The sequence below is a fragment of the Mustela putorius genome, unplaced genomic scaffold (assembly GCF_011764305.1).
Source record: "Mustela putorius furo isolate JIRA1106 unplaced genomic scaffold, ASM1176430v1.1 tig00001059_pilon_pilon_pilon, whole genome shotgun sequence".
In the NCBI taxonomy this organism is placed as follows: Eukaryota; Metazoa; Chordata; class Mammalia; order Carnivora; family Mustelidae; genus Mustela; species Mustela putorius.
The window spans coordinates 2393818-2416681 of record NW_025421553.1 but is presented as its reverse complement, the minus strand read 5'-3'; the positions used below and the strand labels follow the sequence as shown (position 1 = coordinate 2416681).

The 22864-nt window shown below is 43.4% G+C and overlaps 1 protein-coding gene across 2 annotated transcripts in view; it reads left to right on the top strand.

Annotated features, from left to right (window-relative positions):
• Nucleotides 1-22864, top strand: part of ALDH7A1 (aldehyde dehydrogenase 7 family member A1) — a 46816-nt gene that overhangs the window by 18845 nt on the left and 5107 nt on the right. For both annotated transcript variants that reach the window (XM_045087111.1, XM_045087110.1), the window contains exons 8-16: nucleotides 2609-2686; nucleotides 5465-5562; nucleotides 10347-10388; nucleotides 11691-11785; nucleotides 14496-14580; nucleotides 16175-16281; nucleotides 18086-18202; nucleotides 19499-19596; nucleotides 19800-19873. In XM_045087111.1, the coding sequence (XP_044943046.1) occupies nucleotides 2609-2686; nucleotides 5465-5562; nucleotides 10347-10388; nucleotides 11691-11785; nucleotides 14496-14580; nucleotides 16175-16281; nucleotides 18086-18202; nucleotides 19499-19596; nucleotides 19800-19873 (794 nt within the window). The remainder of the gene's footprint in view (nucleotides 1-2608; nucleotides 2687-5464; nucleotides 5563-10346; nucleotides 10389-11690; nucleotides 11786-14495; nucleotides 14581-16174; nucleotides 16282-18085; nucleotides 18203-19498; nucleotides 19597-19799; nucleotides 19874-22864) is intronic.

Sequence of the window (22864 nt, the reverse complement as noted above, 5' to 3'; positions counted from 1 at the left end):
GGAGAATATAACAACAGTATGTTTTTCATGGAAGTCAGTATAGAATTTGGACTTTCTTTTTTTTAAAGGCTTTATTTATTTACTTGACAGAGATCACAAGTAGGCAAGAGAGGCAGATAGAGAAAGTGGGGGGACACAGGGTCCCCGCTGAGCAGAGCCCGATGTGGGGCTCGATCCCAGGACCCTGAGATCATAACTTGAGTGGAAGGCAGAGGCTTAATCCACTGAGCCACCCAGGCGCCCCTGGACTTTTTTTTTTTTTTTTTAATTTAGGAAGTGGCTAGAAGGTTAGGGTGATGGATGAAAAGAGCCTTGGCTGTCTTTGGGCCTGAGGGCCCTAGGATGCTCAGTGAATGAAAAAACTCCGCATCAGAGAAACCAGGATCACTGGAGCCCTTTTTTATATATATCCCATTGTGGCACTGAACTGTATTTATGATCTTAACTTGAATAATGTTAAGTAGTAGGATAATGTTTTAGAAAACGCTCTCTTGGCCTGCAGTGCTCTAAAGTGGAGGGTGCTGATGCTTCTGGACTCAAGGATTTGGTGCGACACCAGTGGACACTAGTCTCGAATTTGCTTAGATTCTGCTGGCAGGTCCAGCTCCCTCTGCCCTGTCTTCTTAGCAGCACTAAGTTTGGGGCCTCTTTCCCATTTCATCCTTGATACTTCCCTGGCTGGTGTCTCTTCGCAGAGATGGGTTGAACTTCTCATTTGCTGGTGGGAACTACCTTTCCTTTTCTTCATTTTTCTAGGTTATAGTCCTTACTCCTTTCTATTCCTTTCCTTCATTTTAATGGACCTGGGGCAAGAGACCAAACAAATGCCTTCCGACCAGTGTGTCATCTTGAACCCAGCCGTATGTTCATAGTTTGGCAGAAAATCTTTGAAAACAGGGCACATCAGTGGCTCAGTTGGTTAAGCATCTGCCTTTGGCTCATATCTCAGGGTCCTGGGATCAAGTCCCACATCGTGCTCCCTGCTCAGTGGGGAGTCTGCTTGTCCCTCTCCGTGTGCCTGCTGCTTCCCCTACTTCGAGCACTCTCTCTCTGTCACATAAGTAAAATCTTTATTATTTATTTACCTATTTATTTGGGGAAATAAACTCTAAAAAAAAAAGAAAGAAAAAAATCTTCGAAAACAATGAACACTTGAACTACCTGGCCAGTGTTTTGTATCTTTTATTTTTTTGTTGTATTTTTCTTCTCTTTCTTTCTTTCTTTTTTTTTTTTTTCTTTAAAGATTTTATTTATTTGAGAGAGATCACAAGTAGGTAGAGAGGGGGAAGCAGGCTACCTGCTGAGCAGAGGGCCCGATGTGGGTCTCGATCCCAGGACCCTGAGATCATGACCCGAGCCCAGGGCAGAGGCTTAACTCACTGAGCCCCCAGGCACCCTCTTTTTTCTTTCTTTTAAGAGGGAGGGAGAGAGGTCAGGGCGGAGGGAGTAACAGAGAGGGAGAGGGACAATCTTAATGCCGGGATGAATCTGCTGACCCTGGGATGATAACCCAAGCTGAAGTCAGAACTCAAGACATTTGGGGGACCTGGATGGCTCAGTCGGTTAGGCATTTGCCTTGGGCTCAGGTCATGATCTCAGGGTCCTGGGATTGAGCCTCCAGTTGGGCTCACTGCTCATTGAGGAACCTGCTTCTTCCTCTGCCTCTGCCCCTCACCTGGGTGGTGCGCTCACTTGCTCGCGCGCTCTTTCTCTCTCTAAAATAAAGATTTCTTTTTCTTAATTTATTTATTTGACAGAGATCTCAAGTAGGCAGAGAGGCAGGCAGAGAGGGGGGAAAGCAGGCTCCCCACTGAGCAGAGAGCCCATTGTGGCGCTTGATCCCAGGACCCCAGGATCATGACCCGAGCCGAAGGCAGGAGCTTAACCCACTGAGCCACCCAGGTGCCCCTAAAATAATCTTTTAAAAAAAGAAACCTAACAGACTGAGCCACCCAGGTGCTCCATGTATTTTTCTTCTTAAGATTTTAGGGGAAAATAAGTCGTGCTTTTAAGGTGTTAGAAATCCTTGTGTCTGATGTCAGGTGAAATCCAGGCCTGTGTGTTTGGGTCTCGGGCTAAGGGGTTAAAAGAGTTCAAACGGGAAAGTCAGGTGGTGCAAAATTATTCTAGTTTTAAAAAAACTATTAGAGGGGTGCCTGGGTGACTCAGTGGGTTAAAGCCTCTGCTTTTGGCTCAGGTCATGGTCCCAGGGTCCTGGGATTGAGCCCCGCATGGGCTCTCTGCTCGGCAGGGAGCCTGCTTCCTCCTCTTTCTCTGTCTGACTCTCTGCCTACTTGTGATCTCTGTCTGTCAAATAAATAAATAAAAATAAAATAAAATAAAAAAAACTATTAGAAACTAAGTTGTTGGGGTGCCTGGATGGCTCAGTGGGTTAAACTTCTGCCTTTGGCTTAGGACATGATCTCAGGGTCCTAGGATCGAGCCCCACATCCGGCTCTCTGCTCAGCAGGGAGCCTGCTTCCCCCCTACCCTGCCTGCCTGTCTACTTTTGATCTCTCTGTCAAATAGATAAATAAAATCGTAAAAAGAGAAAGAAAGAAAGAAACTAAATTGTTCCCTTTCTCCGTAATTGTTTTTCCATTTCTAGAATAATAGCCAAGGTTCTGGAGGATAATCAGCTGCCTGGTGCGATCTGTTCCTTGACCTGCGGTGGAGCGGACATCGGGTAAGTCATTGGGCCCAGAGCAGCTTTTTGTTGAAGGGCTTCAGGTTCATTGGTTAGAATCTTCTTTATTAGAGTAATGAAACCCAGGACAGCTGAGGAGGAGGGAGGGGTTTTGGGGTATCATTGTTATCTCGTATGTCATTGGGCTTTGCCTTTGTTAGGACATAGCCTTTGTTGGAGGATGAATAAGATTATCTTTTTAATTGCCCAGAGCTAGTTTTGTGAGGTGTTTATAGTCTAAAATAAGAAACTCCTGGGGTACCTGGGTGATTCAGTCTGTTAAGCATCTGCCTTCCATTCGGGGTGGTGACCCCAGAGTCCTGGGATGGAGCCCCATGTTGGGCTTCTTGGTCAGCAGAGAGCCTGCTTCTCCCTCTGCCTCTGTCTGCCACTCCCCCTGCTTGTGCTCTCTTTCTCTTGCTAGTTCTCTCTCTGTGTCAAATAGAGTCTTTAAAATAAAAAAATAAAAAAAGAAAAAGAAAAACTCCTGTAACATTGAGGAGTCTATGGCTTTCTGCCAGTTAGTTCATAGAGGTGCTTACTTAGAAAAACCAAAGCTGTGGAATTGGATTCTGGTGTATCCCTCAGCTGAGAACCTGTCCTGTTGTCTAGGTTCTTCAGCTGACCAATAAAAGGGACCTCTGGGAATGTAGCCTCTTAAAAAATGTATTCTTTTTAGAAAATTGCTGTATAATTCACATACTGTAGAATCTGCTCTTTAAAAAGGTACAGTTAGAAGATTCACATTGTTGTGCAACCATTACCGTTATGGTCTTTTAAAACATTTTCATTAGACCAAAAAGGAATCTCATTCTCATTAGCAGTCACTTGGCATCCCCTCTACTCCCCCACAACCACTCTTCTACTCTGTCTCTGTACGTGTGCCTTTTGGGAACCTTTCATGTAAGTGGAATACTACAACATGCAGGCTTTGTGGTTTCTTTAACTCAGCATCCTATCAGAGCCTTTTCCTAAGCCAGGAGCTGTAATTGCCCTGATCCATGATGAAAGCTGAAGTTACTACTGCTGGCTTAGATATTGATTAGGTGTGTTTTCCCCAGAGGTCCCTGGGAGTCGGGCCTTATAGCCCGCACTGGCTTGGGTGAAACGTTGGTCTCCCTCCTTCACTTACCTTACTGCTCCACTTGCCCATTTCAGGAAGGAATAATACATTCGTCTTTTGATGAGAATGAGAGAATAGCAGGAAATACAACTTCCACATGTAGAGTACCTAGTGAAATATAACATTACAACATTTGTGCTCTTTGAGCATCCATCCTTCATATTGGTCTTGGACTGGCTCAGAGGGGGGAGTGTTTGCAGGCATGCATTAAGTAACAGCTACTTGTGCATTAGGTAACGGTACTTAGAGTATCAGTGCTAAGGTTTGCTGAACCTGGGGACATCTCGGTGTGTAATCCCATCAAGCAGTTCTAGCCTTAACAGTTTATCTCTTGCGCTGGTTGATCTGCTAGTCTGCTACCAAGCCCTTTGGAGCCCTGAACCAAGAGCCAAGAGATTTGCATCTGTAGTGTCTGGTCTATATTTCTTAGAGATAACTGGAAATCCTAGCACAGTCTTCATTAAGTGAGCTTCCATGAGAGATATTTAGGATGTTTCCCTGTAGTCTTCAGACTTTTAATTTTTTTTTTCCTTAAGATTTTATTTATTTGACAGCACAAGCAAGGTTAGCACCTGGCAGAGGGAGAGGAAAATTCTCTGCTGAGCAGAGCTGGACATAGGGCTCTATCCCAAGACACTGGGATCATGACCCTAGCATCTTCCAAAGGCAGGTGCTTAACCAGCTAAGCTACCCAGGTGTCCCTCAGACTTTTAATTTTTTTTTTAAGATTTTATTTATTTATTTGAGAGAGAGAGAATGAGAGAAAGAAAACATGAAAGGGGAGAGGTCGGAGGGAGAAATAGACTTCCTGCCGAGCAGGGAGCCGGACATGGGACCCGATTCAGGGACTCCAGGATCATGACCTGAGCTGAAGGCAATTGTCCAACCAACTGAGCCACCTAGGTGCCCCCCCCCCTTTTTTTAAGATTTTATTTATTTGACAGACAGAGATCACAAGTAGGCAGAGAGGCAGGCAGAGAGAGAGGAGGAAGCAGGCTCCCTGCCGAGCAGAGAGCCCGATTACGGGGCTCGATCCCAGGAGCCTGGGATCATGACCTGAGCTGAATGCAGAGGCTTCAACCCACTGAGCCACCCAGGCACCTCAGAATTTTAATTCTTAAAAGAATTAATAGTTTAGGAGTCTGCCACGTAATTGGGATGCTCATAGAGGAAATGCTAAGGTTACAATGTATATCATCCTTTTTAAAAAAAATATTTGAGAGAGAGAGCACTCAAGAGTGAGTGGGAGGAGGGACAGAAGGAGAGAGAATCCTGAAGCAGGCATCCTGCTCAGTGTGGAGCCCAATGTGTGACTCTGAGATCATGACCTGAGCTGAAACCAAGAGTTGGCCGTTTAACGAACTGAGCCACTCAGGTGCCCCAGGACTTTGATCCTTAACAATGTCCTCAAGGTGATTTTTGTTTATTGAGAGCTCCCAAATCAGATTAGCCTGTTGGACTGTATGGTTTTGCTTGTGAAAATCTAGTTCATTTTCATGAAGACCTTCCTTTGCACTCTTGGGATAGACTGACGTGTATCTTTGACTGAGAGCCATTCTGTGGTGAGGAAGCATGTCAGTGCTCTGGATTGGTGCGAGGAGGTGGTGCCGTTGCTGGACTTCTGTGCCTGGGTGACCTTGTTTGTTCCCTTGCAGCACAGCAATGGCCAAAGATGAGCGGGTGAACCTGCTGTCCTTCACCGGGAGCACACAGGTGGGAAAACAGGTGGCCCTTATGGTGCAGGAGAGGTTTGGTAAGTGTTGATTTTCTCATGAGCAGTGTGATGGATAGGGAATCTCAAAGTTGGGTTTTTTCCTTGGATTGTTTCTATGGGGACACCAGCCATGTTTATTTGACTGTCCAAGTAAAAGAGAAGGGATACAGATACCAATGGGGAGATGGCACATTTAAGAACGTAATTTGGAAAAGTGTGTCGTTTTCCCCCCTAAATGACCAGAGCGAAATCCTATCAAATACATTTCTTGATTTCTGTCAGAAGGGTTGGGCAAACTAAAAACAGAAAAGTCATACTTTAAATAGGTGTAGGGATTGACAGGACATGAGTGAATTTAGGAATGGAAATCTTAAGTCTGTTCTCCTTTACATTTTATGTATATACAACTGACGAGTTGTATACAGAGTGTTCTGTGCTCCACTGGACGGCTTCTTAGAGTTACGTTTTCAAGAATAATAATGACTTTCAATTTTTGGTGGTTTTGCTGAATTTTGACAAACCCTAGCCTAAAATGAGGCTTGACTACTAAATCTGCCAGTTGTTTTGCTATAAAGGCATTGCTTTTACTTATTTTCCCCATCCTGAAGGTGTGACCTTTTTTTTTTTTTTTAAAGTAGGCTCCCCTCCCAGCATGGAGCCCAGTGCAGGGCTTAAACTCAAGACCCTAAGATCAAGAGTCAGATACTTAACTGTCAGAGCCACCCAGGCACCCCAGGGTGTTGCTTTTAAACAGGAGACTTACAAACCATTAGGGCTAATAAGTAAGGTTAGGTTGCAGGATACAAGATCACTATACAGAAATCACTTGTATTCCTATACCTCAACAGTGAACAACCTGAAAATGGAATTCTGAAGACAATTCCATTCACAGTAGTGTCAAAAAAGATTTTATTTATTTATTTGGAATTTACAAGACAGAGAGGCAGGCAGAGAGAGAGAGAAGGAAGCAGGCTCCCTGCTGAGCAGAGAGCCCGATGCGGGACTCGATCCCAGGACCCTGAGATCATGACCTGAGCCGAAGGCAGCGGCTTAACCCACTGAGCCACCCAGGCGCCCCCAAAATACTTTTTTTTTGAAAAAAATTTTATTTACTTGTTTGAGAGAAAGAGCACAAGCAAGGGGCAGGAACAGAGGGAGAAGCAGATTCTCCACTGCGTAGGGAGCCCAACTCGAGGCTTGATCCCAGGACCCCGAGATCAGGACCTGAGCCCAAGGTAAATGCTTAACCGACTGAGCCACCCAGGCACCCCTAAAACAATAAAATACTTAATAGTAAATTAAACGGGGGCACCTAGCTGGCTCAGTGGGTAGAGTGTGCAACTCTTCATCTCTGGGTTGTGAGGTGGAGCCCCACATTGGTGTGGAGGTCTCTTAAAAATAAAATCTTCAAAAAAAAAAAAATAATAGAAGGAGTTGAAGTCTTTCACACAAAATACTACAGAATACCATTGAAAGAAAGTAAAGAAGAGCTAAGTAAATGTAAAGATGTCCCATTTTCACTTTTTGGAAAAGTTGATATTGTTATAGCCTAAGAGCAATACTGCCCAAGTAGTCTACAGAGATTGTGGTCCCTTTCATAATGTTACGAGGCTTCTTTGCAGAAATCGACAGGCTGATCGCTAAATTTAGATGAACTGTGGAGGACCGCAAGCAGCTCAGTCTTGAAAAAGAACAAATTTCGAGGACCCATACTCCTGATAACACAACTTCATACAAAAATATAGTAATCAAGATGATGTACCTGCCTAAGGATAGATGTCAGGATCAGTGTAATAACAGTGAGAGTCCTGAAATAAACCCTTACAGTTAGGTCATTTGATATTTTTTTAAATATTTTTTTAAAATTTATTTTTTGTTTATTTTCAGCATAACAGTATTCATTATTTTTGCACCACACCCAGTGCCCCATGCAATCCGTGCCCTCTATAATACCCACCACCTGGTACCCCAACCTCCCATTAACCGACTGAGCCACCCAGGCACCCCTCAAACAATAAAATACTTAATAGTAAATTAAACGGGGGCACCTGGCTGGCTCAGTGGGTCATTTGATTTTTGACGAGGGTGCCAAGACATTTCAATGGAGAAGGAGTAGTCTTTTCAACAAAGGGCGAAGGGTGTTGGGACAACTAGATATCCATGTACGTGGTAAGAAATTAGACCCCCAGCTTCATCTTGTACACAAAAAATAAATGTTCTGGTGACGTGGATATAAGAGCTGGAACCGTCAAACTTAGAGAAGAAAACATAGGAATGGGTTTTTTTTTTTTTTTTTTTAAGATTTTATTTATTTATCAGAGAGGGGGGAGGAGAGAGCGAGCACAGGCAGACAGAATGGCAGGCAGAGGCAGAGGGAGAAGCAGGCTCCCTGCCGAGCAAGGAGCCCAATGTGGGACTCGATCCCAGGACGCTGGGATCAGGACCTGAGCCGAAGGCAGCTGCCCAACCAACTGAGCCACCCAGGCGTCCCAGGAATGGGTTTTTGTGACTGTGGATGAGGCAGTGCTTTCTTCAACATGACACCTAGAGCAGAAACAATAAAAGATTAAGAAGACTTCATCAAAAATAAAACATCTGTGCTTCCAAAGAAACTTAAAAGTGGAAAGAAAAACCCGCAGAATGGGAGAAGGTATTTGCAAATCCTTTTTCTGATGAGAGATTCATATCTAGAATAAATAAAGAATTCTTAAAGTTCAACAGTATAAAACACAACCCAGTTTAAAAATGGGCAAAGCTTTTGAATAGATACTTGTTCGAATATTCACCATGACCCCAAGAAGCTTATGCCGGGGTGCTCAAGATCATTAATGCTACTGCTTCCATGAACAGATCGATCTCTTCCTTTTCCTATCCCCTTATTACTTTAAAGCCGTAGTTTGTTACTCTCTCTTAAGTAGTACTGTTTAGGAGAAGGATTGCGGTCTTTAGAAACACGTATCCATCTGCTGTCAGTTGCAGGTTCTTTTCTTGGACAGGGTTGGTGGTTATGAGTCGATTTAGGGAGCACAGGGAGAATTTGGAGGATCCGGAATGTGTGGGTCCCTTCTCTGCAGTGTGTCCCTTGAAGCTGGGCAGCAGGAGCCCATGTTAGGTGTAGAATCTGCTGTGGCTTTCCTTTTCTCAGCAGGTAGTATTGTCCTCTGCTGTAGCCAGCCAGGTTATCATTAAATCCTCTGTTGTAGCAAAGACTACAGCTAATAGTAACAGGGGCTTCGGTTATAACAGCCCTATCTCCTTCTAATGTTCCCTGGGTGCTTAACTGTTGGCATTGGAGAGAACATCTCTGGCTGGCACATGTGCTCCTGGTAGCACAAATCAGTAGTATTTATTTACATAGAAGCTGATTTTAAAGGGCATTTAAGGAAACATACTCAAGAGATCAGCCGTAAACACAGCTCTGAAATCGAGGCAAATCTTTGTTCTTTATTGCTGATGTGTGTAAGGTAAGAGTGGTGTTCATAGCCTGCTGTGTGACTTCTTGGAATGTAAGTTGGCAGTGTGTATCAGGAGCTCTAATAGACTTACCCTGTGGCCTTGACTGAAGTAGATAATCAGGAGGTAGATAATCAATAGATTATTCAGCACTAGAGCAGGAGCTAAGTAAAATTTGTTCCATCATCATGTTGAAATGGTGTGCAGTGATTTTTCAAGCAGCTCTTAACAACTTAGGGAAGAGGTGTAAGAGCACATTAGTTCCTGTTATGTCAAGAAAATACAAGTGAACAGGAAAGAGATTTGAAGGCGCTGTATCAGATTATGAGGAGAGATTCATGGTGACTTACAAACCATAGCTTTTTGCCTATTTGATACCTTCTGATTTAAAAAAGATTTTTGTTGTTCAGTTTCTTTTCTTTATTGTGGTAAAAGAAATGTGTGTGTATATATATGTGTGTGTGTATGGATATAACAAAATGTATCATTTTAATCATTTTAAGTGTACACTTCTATGTCACTAAGCACATTTCCATTGTTGTGCAACCATCATCACCACCCCTCTCCAGAACTTTGTTTTCCCACTTGTATCCCCATTAAAAGCGAGCTCCCCGTTTCTGCTATCCTCCAGCTCTTGGCTACCATTATTCTGCTTGCTTTCTTCATCGGTTTGACCAGTCCAAGAACCTCCTGTGAGTAGCATTACCACTCAGTCCCTGCTGACCTTACATCGTATGTCTTAAAGGTGGTGGCATGTGTCAGAACCACCTTCCTTTTTAGAGCTGGATAATAATTTGTTTATTTTCTCATTTTTTGATGGACCCTTGGCTTCCACCTTTTAGCTACTGGTGAAGGACCCAGAAGTGGATTGTTAGATCGTATGGTAATTCATTGTTTAATATCTTGGCAGATTACAAAATTTCCCAGACTTTTAAAAGGAGTTTCAAGGAGTAGAGCTTTCACATTGAGAGAAAAGTTCCAAAACTAACACAGGGATTCCTGTACGCCCTTAATGAAATTCACTCAGTGGCTTACGTGTTGGCCCATTTATCATTTTCTCTCTAGCGACATGCATGCATGCACATAAACTGTGAGTGCGTATTCGTTTTTTTTAAACCTTTCAAGATATGTTGAAAACATTGTGTTTCTTTACCACTAAATATTTTGGGGTATATCTTACGAATACAGACATTGTGCCATAAAACCATGGTACAGTTAACAAAATCAAGATGTTTGATGTGGATGCAATGCTCATACTACATTTGGAATCTGAAAATAAGACATAATTGAAATAAGCTGTGATTTTAGGCTTTCTTGCAATGTGTGTTAAATACTGAAATGGGCTTTAAAGTGTGTTTGTGTTTTTAAAGGGAGAAGTTTGTTAGAACTTGGAGGAAACAATGCCATTATTGGTAAGGTTGCCTTTCATTTATTTTCTTTTTCTTTCTTTCTTTTTCTAATTTATTTATTTGATGGGGGAAGACAGAGCAAGAGAGGGAACAGAAACAGGGGGCGTGAGAGGGAGAAGCAGGCTTCCTGCCGAGCAGGGACCTCAATGTGAGACTTGATCCCAGTACTCTGGGATCATGACTTGAGCTGAAGACAGATGCTTAACGACTGAGCCACCCAGACACCCCTGCCTGCCTTTCATTTATTTTCTGTTCAGAATAGCTTTGGTAGCTCAGATGAACATACAGAACTCGAATAGGAAACTCATCCCTCCTGTGTTGCATGCGCCTAAGATGTAATTTTAGTTTTCAGGTTTTACTTGGGAGTCATGATGTAAAGGTATGAGGCAGAGATGACTAGGAAGGACAGGTGTTCACGTTAGGAAGTGCTACCTGGGGCTTAGAGCTTACACTGAGACTTTATAGTGTGGCATGATTTCTTACTTTTCTCCTACTTCAGGAGAACTGGCCACGTTTCTCTAGAATAAGTGAGTAATTCTTACACGACTTCCTGATTCCTTTATGTTTTAAAATATTTGCTTGTCTGTAATGGATACTGAGTGCTTTTATACCAGGAAAGAGCCCGCCCTTAAAGCATTTTGTATCGTTTACCTGTAGGCTCGGAGTTGACATGTTTCTTTTTTTTTTGGTTTTGGCCACAAAAGGAAATAGGGCACCAGCCTGTTCTGGATAACGAACATTAGGAGGATGATTGCTTGCTGGAAACATGGATTTTGTGAAAAAAAATTTGGTAATTTGTATATTGAAACCAAATTTGGTAATTTGTATATTGCCATCATTATCATCATGTGTAAATGCCTGTATATTTGTGGTATACACCAGAAATGTAAAAAGTTTGTAGTGATGGCTTTATTCTGGTTGAACCCATCTAGTTAAAGAGCGTGTATTCAAAAATACAGTTAACATTTAGTGACACTGGGTATTCACAGATACTGTGTACAGCTGTTTGATCTGAGTTATTTCCTTTAATCCCCACAGTAATCCCTTTATTACTGTGAGGTAGATGTGAGGTAGATGCCATTATTAATCTCCTTTGACATCTGTACTGGGGTAAAGACCTTAGAGCTCATTATTATGCTCTTATGTAATCCTCCCTGGAAGAAAAGTTGCCCTGTGATGTGAGCATGCTTCTGTCGCAGAGGAAATGCTAGTGCTCCTTACAGAGCTTTCTGAGAGCATCATTTAGTCCCGGTTAGCACGTCTCCTTGGTGACACTGATGGGTATCTGTGTTGTCTCTCTTTAAGCCTTTGAAGATGCAGACCTCAGCTTAGTCGTTCCATCAGCCCTCTTTGCTGCCGTGGGGACAGCTGGCCAGAGGTGTACCACTGCGAGGCGCCTGGTGAGTGTGTCCATGAGGGCACATGACGTTGAATGACATACAGTCCCTTAGTATCACATTGTACTGTTAGGACACATTGTAGAAGTACTGCTAGAGACCTGAGACTTGTATTCTGCAGATATGGTTGGCACATCTGTGGTCCTTGCTCAGGGTGGTGGTGCTGATCAACCGGGGTCTCAGCCTCACCCTCCACTCAAACTACAAGCAGACTCACACTCATTGATTAGAGTTTGACTGGGACTGTTTTCAGTCTTAAACCTAGAGCGATCTGGACAGAGTCCAGTGTCACTTAGAGAATAAAGTCAGGTCAGAGTTCAGAGAATTTGCAAATCATTTGCTAAAAAATAGCTTTAGGTTTTTTTTTCTTTTTTAAAGATTTTATTTATTTATTTGACAGACAGAGATCCCAAGTAGGCAGAGAGAGGAGGAAGCAGGCTTCCTGCTGAGCAGAGAACCCAATGCGGGGCTCTATCCCAGGAACGTGGGATCATGACCTGAGCCAAAGGCAGAGGCTTTAACCCACTGAGCCACCCAGGTGCCCCAGCTTTAGTTTTTTTCATAAAAACACTTTAAGTAGTAAACTGTTAGAAAGATTTTAATTTGGGGCCTGAAAGTCTGGTATTAGATCTAGACTTGATTCTGCATGGTTTATTGAAAAGTAAATGACTTTGTTTTTTGTCTCTGGATGAATATATAGACTGCATACAAATATAGACCACATTGGTATTAAGTGCATATATGGAGTTATGGGTTAGCATCCGTGTGTGGAGTTTGGAAGTTTTAATCTCCATACTTAGATTTTAGCTAGATTTCACTTCTGTGTGGGATGCAACCCTGATTTTCATGGTGCTGAAAACTCTGCTACTACCAAACAAGTTTTTTTTTTTTAAATTTTATTTATTTACTTGACAGAGAGAGAGATCACAAGGAGGCAGAGAGGCAGGCAGAGAGAGAGGGGAGGAAGCAGGCTCCCTGCTGAGCAGAGAGCCTGATGTGGGGCTTGATCCCAGGACCCTGTGATCATGGCCTGAGCCCAGGGCAGAGGCTTAACCCACTGAGCCACCCAGGCACCCCCCCAAACAAGTTTTGATGAGGTGTAAGATCTGGCTACATTATTGACTTCTTCTTCTTCTTCTTTTTTTTTTTTTTTTTAATTTTAAGGTGTTTTTTTTTTTTTTTTTTAATTTATTTATTTGACAGACAGAAATCACAAGTAGGCAGAGAGGCAGGCAGAGAGAGAAGGGGAGGCAGGCTCCCCGCCGAGCAGAGAGCCCGATGCGGGGCTCGATCCCAGGACCCTGAGATCATGACCTGAGCTGAAGGCAGAGGCTTTAACCCACTGAGCCACCCAGGCGCCCCCCCTTTTTTTTTTTTTTTTGATAGTGAGAAAGAACAGAGCAGGTGGGGCAGAGGGAGAGGGAGAAAGAGAGTCTTAACCAAGGCAGTTTCCATGCCCATTGTAGAGCCTGATGTAGGGCTGAGGGTCATGACCTGAGCTGAAATTGGGAGTTGGTCCCTTAACTGAATGAACCACACAGGTGCTGCTTGTACATTTGACATTTTAAAAATCACTGAGTTTTCCTTCTTTAATTAAAAAAATTTTGCAGTTGAATTAGAGGAATTGGCTTTTTGTTTTTATTTTCACCCATGGTGAGTATGAACCAATTCTTTATAAGGTTGACATAATATAAATTAATTAGACTAAAAGATACCTAGAATGTAAATCTCCTTTTTCTGTAACTTTTCGTATTCATTTTTTCCCCTGTATACGACAATTGATTATCTGTAATCATTTGTTCCATAGTTGTTCCATTAGTTGAAGTTCTCAAAAAAAAAAAATCTGAGATGTGATGTTCATAGAATAGTTAACAATTTATTGAATTTGTTTGCTTTAAACATTTACTACACTAATGCTGAGAAGAAATCAGTACTCCAAAAAATGAGATGGAAGTCAAGCATTTGTCTATTCAGCTGAGTTTTATTTTTCCTTTGTGTCTTGGGGCAACTGTACATAATCAGGCTCTGTACTTAGTGTTAAATGTTAGAGGATGCTATTAGTCACTGCCCAGATTGGTTTCTGCAGGGACAGTTAGTGGTATGTAGAAAAAAATCCATCCCACAGCTCTCCGTGACTGTCAGTCCATATGCTACATGGAGACCAACCCAGAGAGTGGATGGCTTGCCAAGTTCATCTCTATCCGTGGGAGTGTAGCACAGGATGTTATTACATCCTACCTGAATGAGCCCAAGGGCCGTGCTCCTGGTTGAGGTCTCCCTCTGGAGCCCTGCTTGGCCTGAGAGCTAAGGGCATGTGACACAGCAGCAGCCCCAGGCTGACCGCACAGCTGTGGTGTGTGTTCACCATGATTAGCCTAGATAAACTTGAGGTTCTCTGGTAATTAAGATATCAAGTGCTCTAGAACAAAAAACAGGCTTTAATTGGTGTGTGAAGCTTGGCCACATAAGTCCTTAGAATCTTGCTAAACACATGGCTTAAAATTTTTTTCTAACCTCCACTGAGTGGGAATTACTGCCTTAATGTAGTTAATATTAAAATTAGAAATTATTTAAGACTTAATTTGCTTATGTTTTCAGAGGTCACAGTGTTTAAAAACCATTATGAGTTGTAAGTCAGGAGTATTAAGGAAAATTGCACATTGTTAATTTGTGCATTTTACTGTTCCCTTGAATGTTTCCTTTTTTCACTTAGTTTTTACACGAAAGCATCCATGATGAAGTTGTAAATAGACTTAAAAAGGCCTATGCACAGATCCGTGTGGGGAACCCATGGGACTGTGAGTATCTGGTTTATTTCAAAGATGTTTGCTTTTAACAACTGGTCTTAACAGTGTTTCTGATCTTACATTTTCTGTTTTTCCTTTCCTGAGAGGCCAGAGGGCATAAGAAGTAGGGTCATTGGGCACTTGGGGTATCACATCTGCTCCTAGTTTAGGATTGTGAGTGCTTGATGGCAGCTGGTGGGTGAGCTTAGGTCTTGGTGTTCGGGCAGGATGACTTGGATGAGCTTTTCTCTCTTCACTCTTATGACGCTCATGGAAGCCATCACCATCCTCGTGGAAGGCTGTAGGAGGCACCTAGCTGACTTTCCTGCTTTCACTTCTGCCTTCCAGAGAAGCCAGAGTGATTTTTTTTCCCCCTCAAAGATTTTATTTATTTGACAGACAGAGATCCAAGTAGGCAGAGAGGCAAGCAGAGAGAGAGAAGGAAGCAGGCTCCCCACTGAGCAGAGAACCCGATGCGGGGCTCGATCCCAGGACCTTGAGATCATGACCTGAACTGAAGGCAGAGACATCAACCCACTGAGCCACCCAGGCGCCCCCAGAGTGATTTTTTTAAAAGATGTAATTAGATGACAAATCACCTGCCTGCTTCCTGCACTCCAGTGACTCCTAATTGCTCTTCAGCTAAAACCTGGATTCCTTCCCAGTCCCTCTGGATCCGCTCATGCTCTTTCTTTTTCTTTTTTTTTTTTTTTAAAGAATTTTATTATTCATTTGAGAGAGAGACAGTGAGAGAGAACATGAGCGAGGAGAAGGTCAGAGGGAGAAGCAGACTCCCCCATGGAGCTGGGAGCCCGATGTGGGACTCGATCCCGGGACTCCCGGATCATGACCTGAGCCGAAGGCAGTCGTCCAACCAACTGAGCCACCCAGGCGCCCCGGCTCATGCTCTTTCATGATGTGACTTCTGCCTCTGTTTACCACCCCCACCATGACTTCTGTGGACCTACTCCCTGAGCTCCAGCTTCTGTGTCCTTCTCACAGAGCTCCCCTGTCCCAGGCTCCGTCCCGCTACCCTTTCCATTGGAAATTCTCGTTACCCACTTTCCTCATGCCTGGCGCTGTAAGATGCCACCTCCTCACTGAGGCATACCTGAGTCTCCCTTCTTCCTCTGCCCCCCGGTCACCTTTAAGGCTCTGGATTCCAGCAGCATCCATCTCTGCTGGTTAGATTCCATACCAGCTCCCAAACCTGTGAAGTTTTAGAGAGTGATTCCATGGTCATGAATCAGTGGATCTTGCATTTTTAATGCAGTGCTCTGATTCATTGATAGCCATTCCTTTAACTCAGGGGGCGTGACAGATTTGGCCTTCCCCCTGTTCACATAGAGCAGCTTTTTCAGGACACAGTCCCACCTGCTGGTGTCTGTGTCTTCTGCGGCTACTCTCGCTCCCCTCGCAGAGACGAGTGGTGGTGATGGTGTCCATGTGTCCTTCAGAGCATTCCGTATTTCCTGTCCTTTCACTGGGAAAGGTTGCCTGACTGGGGCACTGTATGAAGACATAGGGCTGTTCATCGGAAGGGCTCTTCTAACAAGAAAATGATGCCATTCAGTTTGAGATTGAGAGCATTCCTTTTTCTCTGCAGCTAATGTTCTCTATGGGCCACTCCACACCAAACAGGCCGTGAGCATGTTTCTGGGAGCAGTGGAGCAAGCAGAGAAAGAAGGTGGCACCGTGGTCTATGGTGGCAAGGTAATGACACTAAGCTCAGTAGTGACACATTTTGCTTCCTTAGCATAAGCAGGGCTCTGGGCGGATGGGCGAAGGGTCTCCTACTGCTGTCTTTGTTTTTCTCCATCATACTTTTATAAGGGGGAAATCAGTGTTTTGGTGAGTGACAAAGTAAAATGCATGGAACACTTCTGGAGGACACACAGGAAACTCAGGGCCATGGTTGCTTTTGAATTGAGTCCCTGGGATTTTGTATGGAAGGGACACCTCCTTTTCCTGGGATAGTACAAGACTTTGTATTTAGAAGAGTCAGAATCCGTATTTAGTGGCTATTTTTAAAAGGCAGGGTATCAAAAAGCGGGATACTAGGATGCCATAATAGGCATCTTTGCTGCTAGCATTTTCACCAGAAACATTATTGTTGCTTAACTGATTGGTTGGTTATAAGGGCAATTTTGGCATAAAGGGTAATGAAAATAATGAACATAACTGGTTGGCTGGTTGGTTGGTCACTGTATTGGCCTAATCATTGGGTTGACTGTTAGGTTTCATTTCTCCATTGATGTAGTTTCCCATTTTTATACTATGTAAATCTTAGCCCTCGTGATGGTCTGTGCAGTGGTGCAGAGTTTTGAACTCATTTTCCACAGAACTGTGGACTTTGCATTTCCCACAGAACCTTGAAATGTCTGTCAACAGACATGTGAGAACATGCCAAGCACAAACAAGGCAGAGGCGTTCACAGTGCAGAACAAAGCTCAATTAGAAATACGCATCCTAGTGTTTGGAAACTGATGCCTCTCTTAACAAAGGAAGAAATTGTAGCCAAAAAAGAGAAAGTATGATGTCAAACAAGGAGTCAAATCAACAAGCAAGAAAATGTGTAATACTATAAATGAGAGATTTTGAAAACAAGTAATTACGTACAATCCACAGAATCAGTTATTTGAACAGTATTGACCTACAGTTTTTTTTTCCTTTTTTTAAGATTTTTTTTTTTCAGAGAGGGAGAAAAAGAGCACATAAGCAGAGAGAGGTGCAGGAGAGGGAGAAGCAGACTCCCCACTGAGCAGGGAGCCCCACGCTCTCAGGACCCAGATCATAACCTAAGCCTAAGGCAGATACTTAACCAGCTGAGCCACCCAGGTCCCCCACTGGGTCCTTTAAGCAATAGAAATTTACTTTATTCACAGTTCTTGGGGCTGAGTCTAAAGTACGGTGCTGGCAGGGTTGATTTTTGGTGAGGCCTCTGTTGCTGGCACACAGACCACGCAGACGCCCATCTTCTCAGTGTCCTCATACGGCCTTTGCCTTGAGGGTGGAGAAAATAGGTCTCTGGTATCTCTTCCTCTTTTTGTAAGGTCTTCAGTTCTTCCAGATTCAGGCCCCACCTGTGTGACCTCTTTTAACTTACTTACTTACTAAAAGCTTCTGTTTCCAGTTTCAGTCACACTGGTGGGGGTTAAGGCTTCCCTGTAGGAATTTGGGATGGGGATATGATACAGTCTTCAGATGCCGTGTAGTCCTATTTTTACATTATATACTTGTTAAAAAGCCAGCTATAACTGCTTTTTTTCAGTGTCACTTGGTCGTGTCAACCTGTGACAGGTTTTGCTTCTTCACTTTCTTTTCTGTTTTTCTCTGACCAACCAAGACAGAGGTTATTTTTATTCATGATGGGAAGTTATTTTGGGGAAATGATTCATATGTATAAATGGTGTTTATTTTTTTTTTCTCCAAAGTATAGGGGAAGGTTGTGTCCTCTGACCCTAAGTACCAAAAAACAAAACACCTTCATTCTTTCTACTTTATTTCTCTACTGAAGGTCATGGATCGCCCTGGCAATTACGTAGAACCAACAATTGTGACAGGTCTGGCTCACAACGCATCCATTGCACACACAGAGACGTTTGCTCCGATTCTTTATGTCTTTAAATTCAAGGTAAAAATGGATTCTGTTTCCCATTTCTCGAGTTTGATGGCTGCCTTTGTGTGTCATCTGCTCTGAGCTGTGTAGGCCTTATGGTCAGCTTCCACATGGAAGGGACCAGACCGTCCCATAGCCTCAGTGCTGAGCATCAGCAGACAAGTGACAAGCTGCATGCAGTCTTCAGACCTACTACAGTTGTAACCTGTATCTGTGGACAGCCTGTGGAGGTTTTAGCAGATGGTAAAAGCTGGAGGGTCTCCTTCCCCACCCCACCTTCTCCTTCCCCAGACAGACTAGAGCCATGCCAGCCAATACTTAGTGATCAAATCAAGGTTTGAATATGCCATGATTAATAGTTTAAGAAAATATTAACAAGAATTATATCTTACTACAGTTAAAGAATTACTTTTTATTTTTACTTATTTATTTATTTATTTTTGAAAAGATTTTATTTATTTATTTGACAGAGAGAGATCACAAGTAGGCAGAGAGGCAGGCAGAGAGAGAGGAAGGGAAGCAGGCTCCCTGCTGAGCAGAGAGCCTGATGCGGGACTCGATCCCAGGACCCTGAGATCATGACCTGAGCCGAAGGCAGCAGCTTAACCCACTGAGCCACCTAGGCGCCCTTACTTACTTATTTTAAAGATTTTATTTATTTGACACAGAGCAAGACAGCGAGAGAGGGAACACAAGCAGGGGGAGTGGGAGAGGGAGAAACAGGCTTCCCCCTAAGCAGGGAGCCTGATGAGGAGCTTGATCCCAGGACTCTGGGATCATGACCTGAGCCTAAGCAGATGCTTAACTGACTGAGCCGCCCAGGTGCCCCTCAAAGGATTGCTTTTCAAAAATATTGATTTAAATTGTCGTCTTATTTCATGTCTTGTGACAGAGGATAATTTCATGTTTTGTATTCTGTGTATGTGAGTGAATTCTTGAGTAAATTATTTAGTGTGTCTTGCTTAATCTGTAAAATGGGGGTAATACAAAACCTGTATTGTTGGATGAGGATTAAATACTTAAATGTGTGCAAAGTGCTTCGGTCAGTGGGTTGCATAGAAGAGGAGCTCAGTAAGTAATAGGTCTTACATGTAGCAGCTTGAGTGGAAGCATGTCCTCGTCTGTTTCTCAGAGTACAATTCAGGGAAAACCCCCACAAAGCTGTGCATGAGAGAAACAGAATTAGTAAGATACTGAGGTTTTAGTTAACTTCTGTGTGTGGAGATTACATTGGTACAGCTCATGAAATGGACTCTTGTGAATTTTGAAGCAATTGCTGCATCCTCTAACAGCTTCCACTGTCCTTTTTAGAATGAAGAGGAAGTCTTCGCCTGGAATAATGAAGTAAAACAGGGGCTTTCCAGTAGCATCTTTACCAAGGATTTGGGCAGAATCTTCCGCTGGCTTGGGTATAACTTTGTCTGTTTTGAGAATTTACATAAGCTTAGTTTGTGTCACGAGTGGGCTTAAAAAAAAAGAAAGAAAGAAACCATTATAGTTGAAAATCCCATTTTTGAGCATGAAGAGTCTTAGAGGTTTTGCTTGGATTTTTTCAGTTTATTTCTTAATTCCTATCTGTTGCTCTCAACCTTGCTTCCCTTTCTACACACAGACCGAAAGGATCCGACTGTGGCATTGTGAACGTCAACATCCCCACAAGCGGGGCTGAGATCGGAGGTGCATTTGGTATGTAGAGAATTCCTGTTCTACGTCGGGGGCACATGGTTGGGGTATCATAACAAAATGCCATGGTGTGGGTGGCTCGAACAACAGAAATGGATGTTCTCACAGTTGTGGAGGCTGTAAGTCCAAGGTTAAGGTGTTGGCAGTGCTGGTTTCTCCTGAGCGCCCTCTTTCATGACCTGGGGTCCTGCCGTGGCCTTTTCTCCATGCCCGCCTGTACATGCCTGGTGCCTCTTCCTTTCCTTGGACACCAGTCCTTCTGTTACAGGCCTGCACCTTTGTGACATCTTTCTTTGGCTTATGACTTCATTCAACCTTAATTACCTCTTTAAAAGGAGCTTTTGCCAAATACAGCCACATTCTAAGTTTTGGAAGTTAGGTTTTCAACATAAGTATTTGGGGAGGGGACACAGTTCAGGCAGCAAAGGAAAAGGAGTAGTAGCTGTTAGAAAAGTTTGACCAAGAAACCGAAATAATGGGGCTACCTGGGTGGCTCAGTGGGTTAAGCCTCTGCCTTCAGCTCAAGTCATGATCTCAGGGTCCTGGGATGGAGCCCCACATCAGGCTCTCTGCTCAGCAGGGAGCCTGCTTCCCGTTCTCTCTCTGTCTGCCTCTCTACCTACTTGTGATCTCTCTCTCTCTGTCAAATAAATAAAATCTTTAAAAAAAAAAAAAAGAAAGAAAGAAACCGAAATAATAGAACTTGGTAAGAGTCCGGTCTAACATGCTTGAGAGGAGCTTACTGCCGTATTCAGAGTGATGATCCAGAACCTGACTCTTTTTTCTCAAACTCTGCATCACATTGGAGCCAGGGCCCTTAGCCTAGGATATGTGACCCCTTGAAGCAGTGACATCTCTTTTTTTGGGAAGACGGTCAGTGACCCAAAGAACATTTAAGAACCCCTGGCTTTAGAGATAAGCCAGATTTTGTCACACAAAAAATTCTGTTTTTTTTGTTGCAAAGGGATGTGGTGTTAAACATTAGTTTTTATTTTATATAAAACACTAATGTGTTTTCTTCCACTGGGTTCTGCTTGTATTTTCTCTTAATAAGCCTTGAGTTCTTAATGCTTAAATTAAGTAGTAGTTTGTTTTTTTCTTGAAGTCAACCCAGTCAGCAGTTGGGTTTTAAGCATTTCAACTAAAAATGAGCGAAAGTAGAGTAAAAACAGATGACCTTGTTTATACTTACATATACATCTATATATGTATAGAGCAGAACACGCATGTGTTAATACCTCCAACATTGTAAATAATTCGAGGCACTTTTTAGTGTTTTCAGACCAGTGTTTGCTGTACTTACTATTCATTACATAAGTTTTGGGGAAAGGTTCCTGCTTTCCTTCAGGCTCACCCCTGCACTGTGCTCTTGAGTAGGCTGTGTGCCCCCGTGTCCAGCTCTCCCCCTGCAGGGCCTTAGTGCCTGTTTGTAGCCCACACTACTTTGTGCACCTGACTCTTACTCCCTGAAGCCCACACAAGTTAATTTTTATTTTAAAATTTTTCTTTAAAGATTTTATTTTTATTTATTTATTTGACAGAGATCACAAGTAGGCAGAGAGGCAGGCAGAGAGAGAGAGAGGGAAGCAGGCTCCCTGCTGAGCAGAGAGCCTGATGAGGAGCTTAATCCCAGGACCCAGAGATCATGACCCGAGTCTAAGTCACAGTCTTAACACACTGAGCCACCCAGGCACCCCACAAGTTAATTTTTAAATGGGAAAGGGGATTCTCGCACTTTTCTCTTCCGGCTTCATTCCCAGAGGCAGCTACTTGGAAATTACTAAAAGGAAATTTACCTTAATTCACTGTAGTTGTTTTGTTTTGTTTTGTTTTTTATTAGTTTTAAATAATCTCCATCCACTATGGGGCGGAACTCACAGCTCTGTGCCCCCATGCCTCGTGATCCCTCGACTGAGCCAGCCAGACACCCCTCCTTCAGTCTTTCAGAGTAGTGTGCTTCAGTGCTTACTCTTCTCTGTTGTAGACATTGTTTGTTGACCCTCTGTTAGCATAGATGAACCTTCTTAAGCCTCCGTCTTCTGTGTGTGCAGCATGAGGTTTTGCCGGGTGAGGTCAGGAGGAAACCAGAGGAAGCAACCACGCTTCTGTGTTCTCCCCATCACAGTCACACAGGATGTGCTTCCTTCTTCCAGCAGTGGGTTGGGACGACAAACATGACATGTTCTCTACCAGGAAAACTTAGGAGAGGCTCTGCATCCCAGGCTTTTGTGGGAGGCTGGTCGCTGAGGCCTCCTTTCCCTGGCACATACTGAAACTCCAGACTCCCTGAAGGCAAGGAGGGCTTTCACATAAACCACATTGTATCAGAGCAGCTGAGGCCCAGTAAGAAACTAATCATTGAAGGGCAGTTTGCTACCCATGGAGGGCTGTCTTCAGCAGCTGGGTTCCTACATGCTGCAGTGTTGCAGACAGACCTCTGCCTGTCCTGCACAGTTTGCAGCAGTTTTTCCTCAGACATTTGAAGTTGTTAATTCATTTGCATTATGGCTGGTGTCATGGTTGAAGAGCCCAGTCCACTTCAATTTCTGATCTCTTTTTTTTTCCTATTTCAAAAAATACGAGGTGTCCTAGGTTTGAGATCTTTGTAAAAAATTTTCTTAGACATTGGGCCAGTGATTAGCTTTAGAGTATTGGGGCTGAATAATTTTCAGTGCTGGGTCTTTTTTTGACAGTTTTTTTCCCTTTCTCTCTCTCTCTTTAAGGTTTTATTTATTTAGTGTGTGTGGAGGTAGAGGGGCATAGGGAGAGGGAGAGGGAGAATCTCTACTCCATGCTGAGGCTGACTCGGGACTTAGTCTCACTATCTGGAGATCATTACCTGAGCCAAAACCAAGAGTCAGATGCTTAGCTGACTGAGCCAGTGAGGCACTCTCCCCCACCTTTTTTTTTAAAGTACTCTCTGTACCCAGTATGTGGCTTAAACTTAAAGCCCCGAGATGAGGAGTCACGTGCTCTATGGACTGAGCCAGCCAG